The following is an 18,854-nucleotide window of genomic DNA, read 5'->3' as shown; positions in this document are numbered from 1 at the left end:
CGATGGATTATTTAACTGTGTCATGTTTGACTTGGGAACTGCAAGCACAGTAATGACAGTTTGTATTTCTGTTAAGTTTACAGCTACAAGCATGTGCTGGGATGACAGACAGGCAGAGCTCTGACTAGCACATCTGTACTCTCTGAAAATTAGGCCATTGAGCCTTCCAGGAAATACCATATCATTCCCTGTGAGTCAGCTCTCACATCCCACAGCTTGTTACATCTGTGAATAGTAGGTCTGGGGTTGCTGTGCCACAGACACCAGAGAGTTTCATACTCGATCATAATACAAACCTTTTACCCTGACTGTGAGGTCTAGGGAATGGAACTTGATATGTCACCTTTCTGTGGTTATAATCAAGGCTGTCGACAAATTATATGCAGGTACTTATTTTGTACCTGGGCCAATGGAGGGTCAAATGACTTGTCCAGAGTCACAAGGAGCTGCAGTGGGAATTGAACCCAGTTCCCCAGGTCACTGCAATAACACTAGGCTACTCCATATGGACCAACTGACATGTACAAACAATTATAAAAGCAGCTAACTGTGGTAGACCAATCAACACTGTCAGGTACGTAAACTTGTGCTTGTATTTCTCAATAAAAAGATCCTTATTGGAAAAGGTTAGCATTCCTGGTGTCCATCTTTCATGGGGGGAGAGAGGCCTCAGTTGCTGTCACTGTGGCTAGACTATGACTTGTGGTAGAAATGTATTGTGAATCGGCTGGATGTTCAGCTTTATCTTGCTGTGAACCGCCTAGAACCTTTTACTGGTTTGGCGAAATACAAGAAATAAATTATTATTATTATTATTACACTGGAGACAAAGAAATTAAGTCAGTGCATAGGTTGGAAAGATGCAATCAGCAGGGCTTTTTGTGACTTGCAATGGCCTCCTTGAAGATGGAATATTGGGCTAGATAGACCATTGGGCTATTCTTATATTTACTCAGTGCTGCCAACAGTCTCAATTGCCTAAATGATCAGGAGAGGCAGCATTCTAGGGCAGGGTGAAGTGTGTTACATGGGAAATGCCATAAGGAGGCACTAAAGCGTTCCACCCAAATCACCCAAAGAACAGAGGGGTGGGGAGGGAGGGTCTTATGCATAGAACACTAAGATAACAACATGTACCACTGGATGACTTTTTCTGCATTGGAATTTTTAAAGAGCGAAAGATGGGGACCAGGCAGAGGAAGTGAAGCCCATGCATGAGAATAAAGATACAACTGCAAACAATGGCAATTTTAAACATTTTTTTATGTGAGAAATAATATCTTCAAAAACGGATCTGTAGAAGGGAGGGGGTTATAAAAGGGAGCCAGATCATCTCAGGAACAGGAGGGAGCCAGATGTTAGGAGGTAGCACAGCTAGAGGCCAACATCAAATATCATCAAGACAAGTGAACAAAGAACATCCTTTCAGTCCTCTGGTCAATCGTCCACAGCTGTTCCTGGATCAGCTGCTACTTAGCAGCTCTGTCCCACTTCTACTGAGCTTTTGGGAAGGGGGATGGGAGAAGTCCTCCACTCCCATACCAGAAGAGACGTAGCTGTGGCTATTAGGAGGCAACCAATGGCAGCAGGTCCTGCTGGGGTTTAAAGAAGTACCACCTCCTGATCATTTATGTATTGGTGGATTCATAGAAACATGGCGGCAGATAAAGGCCCATCTAGTCTGCCCATCCACAGTAACCGTTATCCCTTTCTCTCTCCAAGAGATCCCACGTGCCTATCCCAGGCCCTCTTGAATTCAGACACAGTCTCTGTCTCTAACATCTCTTCCGGGAGACTGTTCCACGCATCTACCACTCTTTCTGTAAAAAACTATTTCCTTAGATTACTCCAGAGCCTCTCACCTCTTAACTTCATCCTATGTCCTCTCATTCCAGAGCTTCCTTTCAAATGAAAGAGACTCAACTCATGCGCATTTACACCAAGTAGGTATTTAAACATCTCTATCACATCTCCCCTCTCCTGCCTTTTCTCCAAAGTATACAGATTGAGGTCTTTAAGTCTGTCCCCACACGCCTTATAAGGTTATGTTTCGGTTCCGAAAAATATCTCCTGTAGCTGAGTGTAAACTGCTTCAATAGTTTTCAGGCATTTAGGCAGTACAAAGTGAAATTACTTGGAAGACTCCTGGCCTGCGCTTGCATGTGATTCAGGAAGGCACTCACACACGTGTGGTGTGATGCTGCCAAAAGCCTCTTAATGAGACAGAGTGCTGGGCAGCATCTGCACTGGGCTCCATCAGATATCATCACCAGTTATGAGATGATATACAAGTTGAAAAGGTGATGGCGAAAGCTAGAAGGATGCTAGGGTGCATAGGAAGAGGTATGGCCAGTAGGAAAAAGGAGGTATTGATGCCCTTGTATAAGACTCTGGTGAGACCTCATTTAGAATATCGTGTACAATTCTGGAGGCCGCACCTTCAAAAAGATATAAAAAGGATGGAGTCAGTCCAGAGGAAGGCTACTAAAATGGTGTGTGGTCTTCGTGATAAGGCATATGGGGATTATATACTTTGGAGGAAAGGCAGGAGAGGGGAGATATGATAGAGACGTTTATAAATGTGCATGAGTCGAGTCTCTTTCATTTGAAAGGAAACTCTGCAACGAGAGGGCATATGATGAAGTTAAGAGGTGATAGGCTCCGGAGTAATCTAAGGAAATATTTTTTTTACGGAAAGAGTGGTAGATGTGAGGAACAGTCTCCCAGAAGAGATGGTGGCGACAGAGACTGTGTCTGAATTCAAGAAAGCCTGGGATAGTCACGTGGGATCTCTCGGAGAGAGAAAGAGATAATGGTTACTGAGGATGGGCAGACTAGATGGGCCATTTGGTCTTTATCTGCCATTGTTTATATGTCCTCGGAGAATCATCATCATAATTATGATAATAATAATAAATATATTTAAATTTCTTAGAAATCTGGACCCTAACTATTGAGAATCACATTTAATATCATTTCTACCTACTGTATAAGCACAAGTTAGATCCAGGGTAGGCAGCATGTCTGGCCTTTTTTGTGTATGCGTGTTTATTTTCAAGGGGCAAGGAATAGGACAAAACCCTTTTGAAATTAGTTATTCATCTAGCTAATGTTTTCTGGAACTGCTGCTGAATACATATATAGAAAGGAACCATAATAAATTCTACGGTTTGACAACTTTTGGCCTTTCTTTTGACTTGAAACTAGACTTCCATGTCAGCCAGGTCCTTTTAACAAGTGCAGAGCTCTGATACTGCTGAATCCTATCAACTTAGGGAAAGTTAACACAACTGCTTGCCCTTTAAAAAAGGAGAGAAGAACAGGACTGTGTTTAATTACTGTCATACGATGTCAAGAGAGGATTAAATTCAGTCATAGATAGCAGCGACAATTACAGGAGCAGGCGATTCAGGGGAGGAGAAGAAGACAACAAACCTTCATCTGATTCTGTCCCCAGTCCTTCCAAAAGAAGCTAGCGGGGGGGGGGGGGGGGGGGGGGGGGGGGGGGGGGGGAAAGCAGTTGTCAGCCTCTGTAACATTTAGCTGCCAAAAGGCAAGATGTCTCACATATTTGCTTCTCTGGCTTACACAAGTGGTAAACTTTCCAGCAGTACAAATAGGTTTCTTTATAGTGCTAGCCTGGACTCTCCATACTTTACTGTTCAGTGATTCTCAACCGGGTCTTTGAGAGATACCTAACTGCACTGGTGTAGTAAGGGAAGGGAGGGGAGGGAATCTCCAGTGTGAAGGAGGGTCTCTTAAATGCCAACCCCTCCCCCCTCCATACCTCTTCTAGTTGTCACGGACAGTGTGCAGGATCTTCTCCTACTGCTTGCGCTGGCCTCAGCCCTCCCTTTGATGTCACTTCCTGTTGCCAGGACTAGGAAGTGATGTCAGAGGGCAGGCTCAGCCAGTGCAAGCAGCAGACAGGAGATCCGGCTCACTGCCGGAATCTAGAAGAAATGTGGATGGGAGAATGCAGCACCAATGGGGAAAGATGCCAGTGCCAGGAGCACTCTGCCCCACTTTAATATGTGACTGCTGCAGTTAGGTGTGTCTCAAAGACAGGAATGAGAATCACTGCATTAGGCACTGAATATTGCCATGCAGGTATTTAAATGTCTCTTATCATATCTCCCCTGTCTCGCCTTTCCTCCAAAGTATACATATTGAGATCTTTGAGTCTGTCCCCATATACCTTATGACGTAGATCGATCATTTTAGTAGCCTTCCTCTGGACCGACTCCATCCTTTTCAGATATCTTTTTGAAGATGCGGCCTCCAGAATTGTACACAATATTCTAAATGAGGTCTCACCAGAGTCTTATACAAGGGCATCAATACCTCCTTTTTCCTACTGGCCATTCCTCTCTCTATACACCTAAGCATGCATCTAGCTTTCGCTGTTGAATTTTCCACCTGTTTGGCCACCTTAAGATCATCACATACAATCACACCCAAATCCCGCTCTTCCATCGTGCACATAAGTTGTTCACCCCCTAAACTGTACTGTTCCCTAAGTTTTTGCAGCCCAAATACATGACCTTGCATTTCTTAACATTAAATCTTAGCTGCCAAATTCCAGACCACTCCTCAAGCTTTGCTAGGTCTTTCCTCATGTTATTCACACCATCAGTGCTTGTTGGAAAGCAGATCATTTTGGACATGCTGGAAGGAGTCCTCCTCATTCTGTTACATATCATCCTGTAGTTGCCATAGGAGTCAATATTAGTCCCCATTCTGTTCAATATATTTATGGCACTTTTGCTGGATTATCTTACTGTGCCAGGAGTACTGGGACATGGCCCATATTCTGGCCACAGAGTAAAAGGGGCCACAGTGCAGATTCCTGACTCATCCCCAAGTCCTTCTCCTTCCAATCCAAGTTACCACCCCCTCCCGTTCAAGCCCCTCCATCCCAATGCAGTCTACTTTTGGGGTGCCAGAAGGACAGGAGCAACCAGGATCACTTCTGTCCAATGACAACTGGGCCACTAGGCACTCAGATATGGTTATGGGGTGGGGGGACTTTTGGAGGTTGGGGACTGCATCGGGGAAGAGAGGGGTGGAAATCTGGATCAGAGGTGGGGGAGCTTGAGCGGAGGTTAGGGATTGTTTTAACCATCTAGATACCTGTGATGGACGGTATAACAAAAAACGAATATACTTGGAAACTTGGATTGGGGGCTTGAATGGGGAGGAATGGATTGGGAAGTGGTGACTGGAAGTCATAGCTGGGGGCATCAGGCCATGGGCTTGGCAAGCTGATGCTCTGGACCCCTAGAATAGCACTTCTTGGTGGTGGCTCACAAACACTGCTATTCATTTACCAGCAACACAGGGGACTGATGACTCATCTTTTACTGCATCTTGATAACTCAACAGGCGTGGGCAGAAATCAAACCCACTCGTATGTTTTTACTCCTTCCTTTTCCCCACTCCTCTGTTCTTATTGTAACTGACCCATTCCTTTCCTTATGTTTCTAATTTTGTTAATTTGTTTATGTTTGTCCCCCTCCCCCCTTTTATTTTTTTACATCTATCTATCTATCTATCCTTTTACATTGTAGACCGCTGAGATTTTAACCTCGGTTTTATATTTGCGGTATATCAAATAAATTGAACTTGTCCTTAGTCCGTTTGGTATGTTTATGTGATTCTTCATATATAATACATTTCTCTGGTACAATCAAAGTGGATTATACGCTTTTCACACATGAATACTTATTGTTGAATCTCTTTGTGGAACATATAGGGTCTCTTCTATTAAACTGCGCTAGCAGTTTTCTAGCACGGGGAGCTAGCGCAGTTTAATAGAAGAGGGCCATAATCAAAATACAGTGGTACCTTGGATTACGAGCATAATCCGTTCCAGGAGCATGCTCGTAATCCAAAATGCTCGTTTATCAAAGCGAGTTTCCCCATAGAAAATAATGGAAACTCGCTTTGATGCGTTCCCCCCCCCCCGAGAACCGGCATTGCTCCCCTCGAAGGCCCCTCCCTGCGATCAGGCACCCCCCTGCGATCCGGCACCCCCCCTGCCTCGAACCGGCACCCCCCGCCACGATCCGCCCCCCCCCCGACACGATTGGGCACCCCCCCGCCACGATCCGACCCCCCCGCCACGATCCGACATCCCCCCGACACAATTGGGCACCCCCCGCCACGATCCGACCCCCCCCGCCACGATCCGACATCCCCCCCGACACAATTGGGCACCCCCCCGCCGCTGGACACTCTTGAAGATCGGCCTACTCGTCTGCTGGGCCTTGAGCATCTGAGCATGCTCAAGGCCTGCGAGTTCACGTTCACGTTCAGAACGTGAACTCGCAGGCCTTGAGCATGCTCAGATGCTCAAGGCCCAGCAGACGAGTAGGCCGATCTTCAAGAGTGCCCAGATGAGGGTAAGAAGCGGCGAGGGGGTACCCAATTGTGTCGGGGGGGATGTCAGATCGTGTCGGGAAGGTGCCCAATCGTGTCGGGGGGGGGTCAGATTGTGGCGGGGGGGGTGCCCAATCGTGTCGGGGGGGGTCGGATCGTGGCGGGGGGGGTGCCGGTTTGAGGCAGGGGGGTGCTGGATCGCAGGGGGGGTGCCGGATTGCGGGGGGGGGGGGTGCTCGTAAATCGAGCCATGCTCGGTTTCCGAGGCACCGATTTTGCAAATGTTTTGCTCGTCTTGCAAAACACTCGTAAACCGAGGTACCACTGTATATCCTTTTTGGAGCTATTTATTCCAAAGAGTTTTCTTTCCCTCTTGTAAAGGTTTAGATTAGGTCCTAATTATGTGTTCAGTATAAATTGTACTAAAATGCAAACCACATTAGGGAATTCCTAAGCATTTTCTCAGCACTATAGGTTTTCCTCATCTACCCAAACTATCAAAATACTTTGAATTGATGACTAGAAACCAGAGAACCTTACAAACATTGACTGCGTGTTCTTGGACATGCTTATGATCCATAGAATAAGAAAAGAAAAGCTATCTTAGTAGGTTCATATGCTTGGATTGCAGTTACTGAGAGGTCATTATTTAGATACCAGTTAAAGTTTACCGTTTTACCCTAGGGGTGAAGGTCTTGGCCCAGGCTTCACATGTGTTCCTACTTTGACCCCCACCTGCCAACTAGGCTCCAGGCTCATAAATGAATCTTCCAGGGTTTTGGGACCTTCCAAGATTTCACCACAGGATGAGGTCACCAGTTTCCCAGAAAAGAAAACCATCTGTAGATCTTACATAAGAACATAAGAATTGCCGCTGCTGGGTCAGACCAGTGGTTCTATCATGCCCAGCAGTCCGCTCACACGGTGGCCCTTAGGTCAACGACCAGTGCCCTATTTGAGTTTAGCCTTACTTGCATATATTCTGTAACAGTAGGAACTTATTCAACCCTGTCTTGAATCCCTGAACAGCCTCCGGAAGAACGTTCCAGATTTCTACCACTCTCTGGGTGAAGAAGAACTTCCTTACGTTTGTACAGAATCTTTTCCCTTCTAACTTTAGCGAGTGCCCTCTTGTTCTCTTCACCTTGGAGAGGGTGAACAGTCTCTCTTTCTCTAAGTCAATTCCCTTCAATATCTTGAATGTTTCGATCATGTCCCCTCTCAGTCTTCTCTTATCAGGCCTGAAATCCTCCAAACACCTCAGCTAGGATTCTAATCAGTTTCAGACACAGAACTAATAAAAGTAGTAAACTAAAATGTTTGTATTAAACAGCATGAACCATGTACCCCAAAAAGATTAACAGGTTCCACAACAGGTAAGCAAAGGAAAACATGAAATGAAAAAAAAAAGTCCCAATTTGACTTTGGGCTTTTCACAAACCGATTCTGTCATCCTTATAATCTTCCAGCCCCTTTTGTGTTTGTTGACTGGAGGAACAGATTCAAACCACTGTTCGTGTCAGCAACCGTATGGTTTCCTCAGTTAGCTCCATTTCTTGACGATCTCAGGAGCAATTGCTCCATTGCTCTTCTACTCTAGCTAACATTAATGCCTCAGAGTCACCAGACATCCGAGAAAACCTGGACATGTCCTCTTTGTAGAGGACTTTCTAAAACCTGGCAGTTTGTCCAGGTTTTGGAAAGCCCCGACAAGCTCCGGCCTCATCTGGAGGGCCTTTGAGCATGCGCACATGACATCATACACATCCGCGCATGCTCGAGGCTCTCCAGACGCATCCGGAGCTCGTCGGGAAAGAAAACAAGGGTTTGAGGGGGTGATGCGGGACTTGAGACGTTACTGGGCAGGGGTGGGGGCGGAACAGGGCGGCGTCATGTGTCCGGATTTGTGAGGCTCCAAATATGGTAACCCTACTGCTTCAGAACCTCAGATGTTAACCCCTTTATATCTAATATCCAAAGACTGTTAAACATTACCCTATTATGCTGTCATCTGCTGGCTTAGCATTCATAAGAAAGCAGCTTTCCTTAAGAATGACTAAAACTTAGGAGACCCAGAAACCTTCAATAAGAAGGAGCAATTTTATAAAGTAGAAGCTTTCTTAGCCATGCCATCCTAAAGACCAGGTGTGGTTTCCATTCAAAACAAATGAATGACTTATTAAAAACTCACTTGCAGGACACTTTAGTTCGATCTGCTACTGTGGTCCATTGCTGCTGATTGGTGGAAACCTCAATGTAGTAGCTGTAACTTCGATCATCACAGTCCCACAGTAATAACCTAAAAGGGAAGTGAACATGGATCGAATGAGATTAAAGCACCCCAAAAGTGCCAGGTTTCAACAATAAGAACTAAGCTAAAACATTCATAAAACCTTTACTAAAATCCAAGTTCACACATTGAATAGACTCACAATAAGTACACTTCCCCCTCCCCATTCGCGGTTTCGACATGCACGGTTTCACATATTCGCAATTTAGCACATTCCTGCCTCTCTCCAGCCTTCCTCCCTGCATCCCGGCCTTCCCTGGTAGTCAAGCAGGTTTTCGGGGCAGGAGCGATCTTCCTACGCTCCTGCCCCATGTAGATCACCAATAGGAAATGGCTCCCGTCATAGTCTCGAGAGACTATGGGAACTCATGGCAGTCATTTCCTATTGGCGATCTGCACGGGGCAGGAGCGTAGGAAGATTGCTAGATCACCAGGTAAGGCCGGGATGCCGGGAGGGAGGTGGGGGTGGGACAGAGCCGGATGAGAAGTTATTTGCGGTTTTTCTCAATTCGCGGTCCGGCTCTGCCCCTATCCCCCGCTAATATTGAGGGAGAAGTGTAAAGTAAAAAGGCCTCAGATCAATTATCTAAATGTAAAAGAACCATCAGTTAAAATGCACTAATTTTTTAACTATTTGATTTATGAAAAAAAAGCAGGATTTGGGCCATATATGAAGTCCCCAAAAAATTCATGTGAAATTAAACAATTTACTTCCCCTTTTACAAAGCTGCATTAGGCTTTTTTTTTTTTTTTTTATCACCGGCTTTGGCAGTAATAGCTCCGACGCTCATAGGAATTCTATGAGCGTCAGACCTAGGGCTTTAACGCGTGGAATAGATCACACTAGACCTTAACGCCAGCATTGAGCTGGCGTTAGTTCTAGAAGCGCAGTAATTTCCTGCGTGTGCTAAAAACGCGCAGTAATTTCCTGCGTGTGCTAAAAACGCTAGCGCATCTTAGTAAAAGAAGCCCCTAATATCATAGCGGCTGGATATAAAAAAAACCTAATGTGGCGTAATTAAATAAACTTTTCAGAAAAGTACTGCCACTTCCAAAGCACTGTAGTAGTCCAGGCAGCAATGAGCATCTGGACTTCTTCAGCCTTTCTGCATTGATTGAAGCAAAGATTTCACAGAATTGAAAATGCAAAGCAAATCTGTAACCAATTCTGTGCCCTAAGTTAAAGTATAAAATACTGTTATTTCACGGATCACTTTTCTTTTAACTGATCACATTATCAGATGCCATAAAATGTAATACCCTTAACAAAAACACGTGGAGGGGCATAATCAAAAAAAGCGTCTAAGTCCCCTTTTGGCCTAAGTCCCTAAACGTTCAACCCAGAAGCAGGGAAAGTGTCCATAACCAAAACAAACGTCCATGTTTTGATTATGGCCTTCCTCTGCCTAAACGCTCAATCTCCACTATGTCTAAAAGTACCCCCACAGCACGTCTACACTTTTTAGCCATAATGAAACAAAAACACGCCTAGGCCCCAAACGTTCAACAGAAGGGCTTTTAGGCGAAGGAGGAGCCAGTCCTTCGCCTAAAAGCTGGATTCTGTAACCGGTGTCTGTCAAAAACAACACCAGGTACAGAACCTCCCCCCCCCCCCCCCCCACACACACACAACGATCAGGCAGGAGGGTGCCCAAGCCCTCCTGCCATGTCGAACCACAACCCCAACCCCCCCCCAACAACATTGGGGCAAGAGAGAGCCCAAGCCCTCTTGCCCCGGTGATCGTGCCCCCCCCCCCCCGACTCGATATGGCCAGGAGGGAGCCCAAGCCCTCCTGGCCCAGGCGACCCCCCCTCTGATACAACGGGCCAGGAGAGAGTCCAAGCTCTCCTGGCCCGCAGCGACCCCCCCCCCCCGCGACTCATTTGGGCCAGGAGGGAGCCCAAGCCCTCCTGGCCCCGGCGACCCCCTACCCCCACCCCCCCACTACATTACAGGCAGGAGGGATCCCAGGCCTTCCTGCCCTTGACGCAACCCCCCCCTCCCCCCAATCGCCCCCCCTCAGCCGAATCGCGACCCCCCCGGCCGACCCCATGACCCCCCACCCTTCCCCGTACCTTTTTTCAAGTTGGCCGGACACACGGGTGCCAAACCCGCCTGTCCGGCAGGCAGCCGACGGCAGAATGGGGCTGGATTGGACCAGCCGTCCCAAAGCCCCGCCCACAGGTGGGGAATAAGGCGCCTGGGCCAATCAGAATAGGCCCGGGAGCCTTGGCCCCTTCTGTGGGTGGGGCCTTAGGCCCATGGCCCAGGTTTAGATACATCTAAAAACCAGCTTTGGTTATGGGTACTTGGACGATTAGGCTTTTTGATCGTCCAAGTAGCCATTTAGGACACTTTTTAGACTTTTTTTTTTTTATTATTATCCCCATGGCTTTTAATATTCGGACAATTTATGATTTCAGCATACAAAATGCTGAACAATATTTTGTGGATATTTTGCATGTGGACTCCAGATCTTTGCCTGGCATTCAAACAGCATATTATATACCTAGTATAATAACAATAAAAAAAAGTGAAGGTAGCTGACTGAAGCCACTCGTTATGGAATGTTAGCTGCCACTTTTTGCACTTTGTCTGAGGGGCATTCGACTTTGAAATGACTTTCAAATTTCATTCACATCTGTTTTTCCATACATTTCCTCTGTGATTCGGGAGGAGATTCCTCCAGCTGTGCCCTCAAGCATTAGCTCTTACAATGTCATTCTTGCGAAAGTATCCCAGGATTCGCCTTACAAAATTTCAGGTAGAGCCTCGTTATTGATTGAACAATGGGAACTTGTGTCCCAGGATTCAGAGACGTCTTCTTCAAGGGTTGCTGATATGTTACAGCATTTATTATCCACTGTCCACTAATGTAGTAGAGAATGTGACGGAATTTTCCCTTTTAACGTTATTTTCTGTCAATCTTCAGTTCCTATTTATCTTTTTCTTAGTAGTTCAACAAGATATTTTTGCGTTACTCATTTTTAAATTTAATCTTGAAAACTAATTTTCCTGAGCTGGACTCTTTGAGTCTTGCTTTGCTTTCCATTGTTATTTCTTATAAAAATTAATAAATATTAAATGAAGAACAAATAGCTTGATTACTTGCTTCACTTGTTGCAGATGTCAGCCATTGGTCAAATTAAAAGGACATGGAACTACCTAGTCTTAGGTACTAAAAATGCGACTAGACAAAGTACTGTACACTTACCCCTCCAAATTTGCTGTTTCGCGGTCTGCAATTTTTCGATCGAAGGCCCCCACCCCCAAATTTACATCCCAGCTGCACTTTTTTCACTGCAACAGGTCAGATTATTTGCGGTTTTGTATCTTTTTTGGGTTTGTTTGGGGTTTTTTTTACAGAAAAACCGCAAATAACACACGAAAAGTTATTTGCAGTTTTTCTCTCTATTTGCTGCCTTGCTGTTCCCCTATCACCGCGAATGCGGAGGGGGAAGTGTACTCGCTTAAGTATCAGAGTACATACCATCACTGTGGGAGTGCTCAGGCATGGATTTAGCATGGAGAATGGAATGCACATAAATTATAAAGTTCGTTAATTTGCACCACCTGATGTATGAAGTGCAAGTGAGAGTGTGGCACTGTGGTTAAAGCTACAGCCTCAGCACCCTGAGGTTGTGAGTTCAAACCCACCCTGCTCCTTCTGACCCCGGACAAGTCACTTAATCCCCCCATTGCCCCAGGTCCATTAGATAGATTGTGAGCCCACCGGGACAGACAAGGAAAAATGCTTCAGTACCTGAATAAATTCATGTAACTGTTCTGAGCTCCCCTGGGAGAACGGTAGAGAAAATGGAATATATCCTATATAATAAAACGCTAGCCGCGCATGCGCACTCCTACTTGCGTGCTTCCGTTTTCCCTGATCTGTGAGATGTAGGTCTGTGGCCGCAGGAGTGCGCATGCGCGCCCAGGGTTCTTTTCAGTTCGTCTTCGTCATCGTCTTCGCCCCCCCCCCCCCCACACACACACCCGAATCCCCGTTGAGCCTCCCACCAACGGTCTGACCCTCCCATCCGACTTTCCCTTCTCGCGGTCTGGCCGGTTCCCTTAGTCCCTTGCCGCCGCCGCCACCCCCTTCCCTTCCCGCGGTCGACAAACCTCCTGGCTCCAGCAGCGGCCGCAGCACTGTAAACACGCTGCTTCGCGGCCTCTACTGCCCTGATTTGCTCTGCCGCATCTCTGATGATGTCATCAGGGACACGGAAGAACAAATCAGGGCAGTAGAGGCCGCGAAGCAGCGTGTTTACAGTGCTGCGGCCGCTGCTGGAGCCAGGAGGTTTGTCGACCGCGGGAAGGAAAGGGGGTGGCGGTGGCGGCGGCAAGGGACTAGGGGAGCTGGCCAGACCGTGGGGATGGCGCGCATCTTCAACAGTGTGTAGGCGGGAGGCGCGTGAAGGAGTTTCAGCTCAGACGAACAGCTGGAGGGTGCTGCAGGTGGCCCATGCAGGGAAAAATTCTCACAGGAGGGGAAAGGGGGCTGTTTCAGGGGGAGGGGTGTGCTGGGAGGCAGATCGTTTTGCTTAGGGGGGGAAGATAGAAGGGGGGCCACGGAGAGACAGGAAGGAACTGGAGGGGGAGAGGGAAAGGGGCCTGCTTTGGGGGAGGGGTGTGCTTGGAGGCAGACAGCTTTTCTTGGGGGGGAGACAGAAGGGGGCCATGGAGAGACAGTCAGGGAGGAACTGGAGGGGGAGAGGGAAAGGGGGCTGCTTTGGGGGAGGGGTGTGCTTGGAGGCAGACAGCTTTGCTTGGGGGGGAGACAGAAGGGGGGCCATGGAGAGACAGTCAGGGAGGAACTGGAGGGGGAGAGGGAAAGGGGGCTGCTTTCTAGCACCCGTTAATGTAACGGGCTTAAACACTAGTATATATATATACTGTATCTGAATTCTTTCACAACTCTGCTAGCATTTTATAAGTGAAAATGTGCATTACTTAAGTATGACTTTAAAAAATGACCCTCCTTCTCTCCACTTATACACAATGAAGACCCTGACACAATTTCTTGTTCAACACACATGGCAGGCCGAAAGTCAAATCAGATCTGATTCATGATCAGACTCTGACACAACTGATCACTTTCTTTCTTTCTTGGGATTTAGTAACGACCTTTATGAAGAGATTCACTCAAAGTGGTGCACAACAGGTTCACCCTTTCACAAAACTCAAAACTTTTGTAAACAGCTTAACAATAGGGAGCAAACAGAAGCATAAATACAATCCATGAGGTAAACTTGAAGAAAGAAAATTGAATCCTAAAAAAATAACATGCCACAGGATCAGAAATACAAACATTCAATAACACTAAAACAATCAGAAATATGATATTGGCACAATACGAGTGAAAAAGCAAAGAAAGACAAACTCTGCACAAAGTCAATCAGGTATTCAGACTGGCAAAACTTTAATAGGTAGCTTGCATGGAGCACACTTCAAATGAACTCAACATGGGCCGTATCTCGGCAAATGCCTGTGGTGAAATCCGTTATTTAGAATGCGTACCAACGAACCATTCACTTTCGTTTTGAGAACGCTGAGGTGCTGGCTTTGCTTATTCGTTGGGAGGGACCTAAGGCCCTGATTGGCCCAGGAGGAGCCAATCAGAGTCTTAGACTCCTTCCCAGTGCATTCTGGGATGTACTAGGAGTGGCCTAAAACTCCGACTGGCCAGATACCAAAGACCACACCCATGGCCTTTGGTATCTGGCCAACTGGAGCCTTAGGCCATTCCCTGGTACACCCCAGGAAGAACTAAGGCCGGTACAAGAAAAAATGGAATGGTACACAGTATTCTAGCTAGAGTTCTTTGTTTTACAAGATATTTTTATTACATGTTCATTTTCTTATCCATATTATCTTATGTCAACTATGTGGAATTTATTATTTTTTTTTTTTAAGGCTATTTCATACTCTAGTCATAAACAGAAACAAAAACAACCCCTCCCCCCAAAAAATAAATGTTGCATGAGTTAATTTTTTAAAAAAAAGGCATTTCCATATTTTCCATAAACAAAAACAAAATTGTAAAAAAAATGGTGAAATCTTTTTTATTGAACTAACTTAATACATTTTTAACTAGCTTTCAAAGACCAGAAAGCCAGTCAAAAAATGTAGTGTTTTATGTCAAACTGTGCCTGCTGTACACTGCCTTGGGTAAATCTCTTCATAAACATGGCCTTAAATCTCAATAAATAAATAATAAAACTGTATTTGTTTGGATTTCTGAACTCCCCTTTATGAAGAGATTCAAGTTGACACAAGCAACTTACATTATATTAACAGCATTGCTATACTGACCAAATGTCAGCATAAAATACATTTAGAACTTTGAGGTAAACGGACAAATTAAATTATAATATTATAACAGCACAATGAAATATTTATAACAGAAATATGGTAACATGTCTGTAGGTACAAATGAAACATTTTAACAGGCAATACAGCAGAACATTCAGACAAAAAAATGGAACATTTTAAGAGGCAGCAGAGGGGATATAGTTGGGACAGACAGATGGACATAAAAGCTCTGGGCTAAATAAAAGTGGGTGGCTCATGGCTTTATTTGAAACAGTGTAGATCAGGAGTGTCAAAGTCCCTCCTCGAGGGCTGCAATCCAGCCAGGTTTTCAGGATTTCCCCAATGAATATGCATGAGATCTATTAGCATACAATGTAAGCAGTGCATGCAAACAGATCTCATGCATATTCATTGTGGAAATCCTGAAAACCCAACTGGATTGCGGCCCTCGAGGAGGGACTTTGACACCCCTGGTGTAGACTGACCAAGCTCTCTTTTGGGGTGAAATATTTATGCTGTAGAAGAGTACCATTGGTTTATCAATGGTTGAATTTATGCAATGAACAAATACAGTAACTATCTTTCAGCAGAGACTGCACAATATTTGTAGAGATTTAATATACAGAATAATGTAGTTACCAAGCTGCACTGGGCACAAAATCAGGATTTGCCCTTTAACGTGTTAAAAAGTTCTAACCCTGCATTACACAGTAATGAGAATCAAAACATACACCTGACTGTAACCACAGAACGGCAGTACTGTATCTCGAATCCCAGTCCCTTTCCCATGGCTTGCTGTTTGCATCAGATTAAAGTTATTTTATTGCCTAAGAGAACTGGACCACCAGCACTCATTGGCCATAGTGATGGTAAGAGCTCTCTCCATCCAGGCTCACAATCAAGGTCCCCCTTTGTGGCACCTCACCTCACCCCTGCCACCCAACATGAAGGCATGTTCCAAAGCAGTAACTCCTTCCTCAAACTCCTCTCACCCTCCCAAAGGTCTCCTAAGCCTACCTTACTCAAAATTGCTGATGCCTCATGGTGCAAGCAGGAATAATCCCCAGTCACTCCTGGCCTCATTGGCACCTTCACGCAAAATGGTGCAGGTGACCCTATTTGATAGTCTCACAGTGCTACCCCCTAGGGGTTGTCATTGCCATTCTTGATGAAGTTCCCATAAAGGACAAGAGTGACTAGGGAACACACTTGCCCATATCACTGGACACCAAAGATTTTGAATATGGTAGGCCAGGAAGGGTGACTGATTTGAAAGTGGTCTCCAGATTGGGGACAAGACAACTTTTCATAGGATTGGACACTAGGGGAGAGTGACTCAGGCATCACAAGGTGGGGGCCTTGAGTGTGGGACGGAAGACAAGAGGGCCTTTCAGCCTGGCTGGAGAGGGACGCTCTGGCAACTGCTATTGCTGATGGGTGCCAGCCCCTTTAACATGTGGTCCAGCTTGGCGGTCTGATGCTCACAGACCCATGGAATAACGCTGCTTGCAAAGTGGCTCATTTGCCATAGGAGTCTGAACCCTGTGACACTGCAGAATGCTGACTCCCGTGGGAAACCAAGGTGCAGTAAAAGTCCATACCTTAATAACTTCCCTCCTGAATCTTTAACTAAGGTAAACCATAAATCTATAGATAAGAATTCTTCTTTTATTTTTTTTTATCTAGTTTTCAGCTTAAAGCTTTAAAGAACAGTTTGCCATATTATCACTTTTTTTTTTACATATCAGGTTTGTTCAAGGTAAAATAATATAAATTATTGTCATATTGTCATTATGCAGGGTGGTAGACTTAGGAATAATGTCAGGGAAAAGTTATGGCTGTGTTCTGACTGGATAAGGTTTTAAAAATGATTGAAAACGCAATTGCTTGTTACAGCATTTTTGCAAAATGTCCAAGGTTTTCAGTGGTTTATTTTAAGAGTAGTTGTTTTTAAGATTTTGCTTTGTGATGTTTGTTTCTAAGTTTTTATGCTCATACTCTGTAAAACATTATATACATTTTTAAAATAAATAAATTCTTTTTCATGGCTAGGGTAGTTGATGGCTGGAATGCCCTTCCAAGGGAGGTGGTGGAGATGAAAACGGTGACGGAATTCAAATAATTAATTCAAATAATAACAATAAGTTATATTAGCTGGGTTTTTTCCTCCTTCTCTGTGATTTGCTATGCTTTAGAAAGCTAACTTGTTTCCTCTGGCTTTTGCCTGTTCTGTTTGCTAGATTTGATCTATGTGGCGGTATGAACTGCTCAAGATGGGCAGGTATAATAAACGGAGTTAAATTAAAACATAGATATTGTAGGCAGCCACTGAAATGGCTGACAAAACAACTCCCATTTAGATGATAAAATATAACTAAACTGTTTAGTATTTTTATAAACTGTAATTATTCAGGATAAAGTAAGGGAGAGAATAATCCGAGCAGCCAATCTACCTTAATTTCAGTTCCTTTTTTTATGCCAGAGATTTAAGTACAATTTTCACCTAAACCAGTCCTCCAAAGCTGAGATTCAAACAAGCAGCCAGCTGACAGTTCTGTGCAAGTTGGAGCTGGTAAAAATGGCACAACGGATTTTTAAAAATACATATTTCTGATGCAAAATATATGTCCAAGGTTTGCCAAAACGATGCTCAGAGTAAGGCTGCCATCTGGGTCCAGCTCCACCTTAAAGGGTAGATCCAGGTCTGGGTTCATCCGTCGCATGCAGGGACTAGTATTTCTGATTTTCTTGTAGCATTCCCTAAAAAAAGCAATGCAACTGGCCTAGAACCCCCCCCCCCCCCCCCGATGGGCAATCTAGATTCAGCTGGCAGTCCTAGCTCAGAAATTCCTCTTTCAAATCTATTCATGTCATGACAATATGGCTACATAATGATTTTTCTAATTACATGTGTGTGCATGTGTGTTGTAAATCAGTTTTTTTGTGTTTTTAAATGGTACCCAATGTCAGTCTTACATTGCTGAATGCTAGCTGTCAGCATTTTCTGTTGGCCTAGCCAATGTCAGCAAAGGCCTATGGGATATTATAGTAAACAGATCTGCTCCTGGCCATTTCAATGCAGATAGACCTAAGGCTCCTCAGCATTCAGCATTAGAATGCCATTAAATGACTTCTAAATTACCAATGCTTAAGATTAACAAAGAACCTTGGCAGAATGCAGGGAGGATTCATAGTTTCAGCAGACAGATGCTTTGCTCCAGCTGCTTGTTCTTAAAGACAGTTAGTTATTACCAAATGAGAGTCATTGTTTCAAACAGAAGCCAGGTGTCACAGAAAGATGCTGGAAACTACCAGGGACAGGCTTAGCCCCCTTTTTCTCTCTCTTTCACACCTCCACCCACCCAGACACACACACATCTTTCAGATACAACTTCTTGTCTGCCCTTTCCACCCCCTTCTTTCTGTCTTCAGCTTTCACACAAACACAAATCCTTCCTTTTTCTCTACCTCTCTTTTCTGCCACCTCACAACCAGACACACATACACAGTTATGCAGGTATTTACTCTGCTCTGGGGAAAAAACCCCATATATTTTCCTATACACACACAAAAGCAGTTGTAAGCCAATTCCTATAAAATATATTCTTTATGCAACCACTCTGGGCTACCATGGTCATCAATTCACTTCCCATTGAGGGAATTGAACCCAGGACCGCTAGCACCCACCCACAAAAGACTAGCCAAAACACACACACTTTTAAATGCAAAAGATTACAACCATCTCTTCTAAAATCACCTCATTTGAAACAACAGGGGACATAGCAATGATATTTCCTACGCTGTTTTGTGGAAGTTTTAGCCCAAAACAACAGGAAAAGGCTTAAATGTTTGGGGTTTTGAATT

At 44.9% G+C, this 18,854-nt stretch overlaps 1 protein-coding gene across 4 annotated transcripts in view; it reads right to left on the bottom strand.

Moving 5' to 3' along the window:
- The window catches only part of BTBD9 (BTB domain containing 9), a 493,330-nt gene that overhangs the window by 87,125 nt on the left and 387,351 nt on the right, over window positions 1-18,854 (bottom strand). For all 4 annotated transcript variants that reach the window (XM_033936335.1, XM_033936334.1, XM_033936336.1 and 1 more), the window contains exon 9: window positions 8,573-8,680. In XM_033936335.1, coding sequence (XP_033792226.1) covers window positions 8,573-8,680 — 108 coding nt within the window. The remainder of the gene's footprint in view (window positions 1-8,572; window positions 8,681-18,854) is intronic.

This window comes from Geotrypetes seraphini, chromosome 3 (genome assembly GCF_902459505.1).
Source record: "Geotrypetes seraphini chromosome 3, aGeoSer1.1, whole genome shotgun sequence".
Lineage (NCBI taxonomy): Eukaryota > Metazoa > Chordata > Amphibia > Gymnophiona > Dermophiidae > Geotrypetes > Geotrypetes seraphini.
Note: the sequence above shows the minus strand (reverse complement) of the source record. Positions and strands in the feature narration are given on the sequence as shown.